This window comes from Enhydra lutris, unplaced genomic scaffold, assembly GCF_002288905.1.
Source record: "Enhydra lutris kenyoni isolate GAN:26980312 unplaced genomic scaffold, ASM228890v2 scaffoldscaffold162, whole genome shotgun sequence".
Taxonomy (NCBI): Eukaryota; Metazoa; Chordata; class Mammalia; order Carnivora; family Mustelidae; genus Enhydra; species Enhydra lutris.
This window is the reverse complement of record NW_019154246.1, coordinates 85696-89668: the sequence shown is the minus strand read 5'-3', so window position 1 is coordinate 89668 and position 3973 is coordinate 85696. Positions and strand designations below refer to the sequence as shown.

Genomic DNA, 3973 nt, shown 5'->3' with positions numbered 1-3973 from the left:
TTGGATGAATTATTTATTTAGTATGCTGGCTCAAAAAAAGTGTTTAATTGTTTTGCTGTTACCCACCAGCTCTCTAAGAGTTTAGCTACCTATTTTGAAGCCTCAAAGTTTAGCTCCACTGACTTTCAAAGTCAGATGTTATGAACATGTATGAGGGGCACCTGGTGTGGACTCTGATCCTTTCACATCTTTATACTTTTGAGGTGACTTTCATAGATTCATTGATTTCACGGAGATTCCCAATGATGTCTCCCTTTTTTATGTGGTCTTCGCTCTGTGATTAACTATGGAATGTTTTTCTGCCATTTGGCTCCAGGTTGTTTTAAGAGTTAGTTGCATCAATGTAGATGATACCTCACTGTATCCAGGATGGGAGGTAAGCTCAGGATCCTCCTCTTACATTGTCTTCTTGTCTTTCTCTAATATTGCTACCTTTAATACCAAACAGATTCAAGAATGCTAAGTTCAAAGTGAAACCCAGACATTGATTCTCATTTTATTTAAAGAAAAATTTATAATCTCAGATTTCAGATTAAATTTACTTTTTAAATGCAAAATAATTTTATTAGTTTTTTTCTAACTTTTTTTTATTATGTTATGTTAGTCATCATACAGTACATTATTAGTTTTGGTGTACTGTTCCAAGATTCATTGCTTACGTGTAACACCCAGTGCTCCATGCAATACATGCTCTCCTTAATATCTGTTACTAGGCCTTAATAATGCCCAAATGATATTTATAAGTAAAATGAAGAAACCTGCATTGGAATAATAAAAATCACATATGAATAGGTCTGTTTACATAAAGCCACAATCAGCATGGTTTCCTAAATCCAACAACACCATTCAAAGTGGTACTTTTGTCTGTGTTATAAACATGTTTTTTTTTTCCCCCACAGCTCAGGTGTAGTTTTCATCTAGTAAGAAAGCACACATTTCCCCATAAGTTTCTTGAGAGCTGCCACCACCTCCTTGTTCCTCAGGCTGTAAATTAGGGGATTTAACATGGGGGTTAGGATATTGCTGAATACAGAAAGAGCTTGGTCCTGCTCTGCACTATGGGAGGAAGTGAAAGTCATATAGATAAATATGTTTGGGCCAAAGAAGAGACTCACCACAGTTAAATGGGAAGAGCAGGTGGCCAGGGTTTTTTTCCTTCCTTTGACAGAGTTCATACGGAAGACCACGAGGAAGATGAGAATATAGGAAGCTGTGATGAGACTGAAAGGTACAACAAGCAACACAATGCTTGTCACCACCACCACTAACTGATATACTGACGTGTCTTCACAGGAGAGCTTAATGAGGACTGGGACCTCACAGAAGAAGTGATGGATCTCCCGTGACCCACAGATGGGAAAATGCATAGGGTAGACTGTATGGATAAATGAACTTACAGAGCCTCCAATCCAACACCCCAAAACCATGTGCATACAGAACCTGGGGCTCATGATAATTGGGTAACGCAGTGGGTTGCAGACAGCCACATAGCGGTCATAAGCCATCAGAGTCAAGATGAGACACTCCGACATTCCCAACATTAGGAAGAAGAAACTCTGTGTTCCACAGCCAATCCATGATATTGTCCTTTTCCCTGTGAAAAAATTAGAAGCCATCTTTGGGACAATGGTGGAAGTTAATGTCAAGTCAATGAGAGAGAGTTGACTGAGGAGAATGTACATGGGTGTATGGAGCCGAGAGTCTCCCCAAATCAAGACAATCAGAAGTGTGTTTCCCAGGAAGGCAAAAGTGTAGATAAAAATGATCATGAAGTTGAGGACAATATAATGCTGAAATTCAGGAAAGAGCCCCACAAGGATGAAATCAGTTACAGAGGATTTGTTTCCACCTACCATACCTCTAAAAGAAATGTAACGGGTTGGGGGACAAATCAAATGGGTTAGAACTGGTGACATTCAATACAGGTCTTATATCAATAGTTGGATGTAAAATTTTATATCTTTCTCACCATCTTTAGAATTCCATAAAATTTACCATCATCTCACCAGAGATATCTCACTATTATTGCTGAGCAATTGTCTAACTATTTCTTAAATAGATAATATTAGGAAAAGAAAAAGATAAGTTCAGTGCCTTTTAAACTCTGTTGAGTGGATTCTTTCTTTCTTTCTTTCTTTCTTTCTTTCTTTCTTTCTTTCTTCTTTCTTTCTTTACCAGAGAATGTTGTAAAAACTATGGATCAACTTTCTACAAATATAAACATAAAGTTGTGCCTATTGTTTAATAATTATGGATCTTAGTTATTAAATCTTGTAAATTTGAGGGGGGAAAGAGGACGATCAAATTAACTCACTTAATTTCATTTTAAAATTACAAATCAGGGGCGCCTGGGTGGCTCAGGTCATGATCTCAGGGTTGTGGATAAAGCCCCACATTTGGCTCTCTACTCAGTGGGAAGCCTGCTTCCCCATCTCTCTCTCTCTGATTGCCTCTCTGCCTACTTGTGATCTCTGTCTGTAAATAAATAAATAAAATCTTTAAATAGTTAAAAATCAATCTTTAATAAAATATTAAAGAGATCCCATATTAATTTATTTTTGGCTAGTCATGATGACATAAGTATAGTAATGAAAATTGCCAGACCTATTTCCCCTCCTGGAAGCCATAAATATTCTGTATTGTTAATAAAATAGCTTCAAAAGAGTATATGTCTAATAAATACTTATTATCCATACGGCTGACAGTGTACATGGAGTTCAGCAGGACACATTTCAAAATTGAATGTATGATAAATACCTTCACTGCAATTGCATTCCCGGTGAGAACAAAAGATTTTACCCTCCATGACACCTTGCTGAAAAGTGGAGAACCCACCCCAATCTAAGAAAGAGAAATGTAGTACATGTAGAAGTTTCCATATGCTTCAGTGTTTCTTAGAAGCTGGTATTGATGAAACACAGACATCAAAATAGCTTGAAATCCTGATCTCTATTAATGCAGGAGGAAATTTCATAATACAAAACATTGGCATTCCCTAGGTTAAGGTAATGGTCCTTTTCTGGGTTTGTATATTCAGACTATTTTGTGGTAAATATATGCTCTAAAGATATTTGTTTTTCTCTTAGTCATAATTCTGTTGAAATATAAAATAAGAAGCTAATTATTATTCTTCTTCTGTCACTAATGAGCCTGCTCTCTAATCTTGCTAAAATTATACTTATATTATCTCTGGAAAATAAAGTAGTTCTTGAAAAATCATCACCATTTACTTATTTTTCATTCTAAATTTATTGAGTGGCCATTTTATATATATATATATATATATATATATATACACACATATACACATGAGTTTAGACATGGAATCATTTATACCAACAGATAAGAGAGTAATAAAAATGCTTAAACTCTTATAGGGTGATATAAACACAAAGAAAGATCTGTCTGAGTAAGGCAAGTTGTGAAGAATGATCCAACATTTAATTTGAGGTGCGTCTACCTTAGGACACAGAAAACTCATATAAGTTTAAAGAATAAGGAAATACTCTGTACTGTCAACACTCATATTGCATAGATAAGTGAGAAAAGAATTAGAATTCCAACACAGGGGCGCCTGGGTCGCTCAGTGGGTTAAAGCCTCTGCCTTTGGCTCAGGTCATGATCCCAGGGTCTTGGGATTGAGCCCCACATCGGGCTCTCTGCTCAGCAGGGAGCCTGCTTCCTCCTCTCTCTCTGCCTGCCTCTCTGCTTACTTGTGATCTCTGTCTGTCAAATAAATAAATAAAATCTTTAAAAAAAAAAAGAGTTCCAACACAGATTATTATTTAACAGTTTTGAACTGTATAAACCATAAGTTTTCAATTTCTTCATCCCATCCCCCAAATAACTTCATGGAACATGTATAGGCAAGATATAAACATACATATTTATGCTCTCATACTTATAAACATATTGTACATATAAATATGCATATTTATATCATACACATATGTGTTCCATGGATTGGCTTGGT

The 3973-nt window shown here is 36.0% G+C and overlaps 1 protein-coding gene across 1 annotated transcript; it reads right to left on the bottom strand.

Annotated features, from left to right (window-relative positions):
* Window positions 1-917: 917 nt before the first annotated feature.
* On the bottom strand, window positions 918-1856 carry LOC111140092 (olfactory receptor 2T27-like). The gene has a single exon (XM_022492478.1). The coding sequence runs from the start codon at window positions 1854-1856 to the stop codon at window positions 918-920; it is 939 nt and encodes a 312-aa protein (XP_022348186.1).
* Window positions 1857-3973: the final 2117 nt, after the last annotated feature.

What these genes read in the sequence shown, in the direction of transcription:
- LOC111140092 (XM_022492478.1), bottom strand. Translation starts at nt 1,856, where the DNA reads ATGGTAGGTGGAAACAAATCCTCTGTAACTGATTTCATCCTTGTGGGG.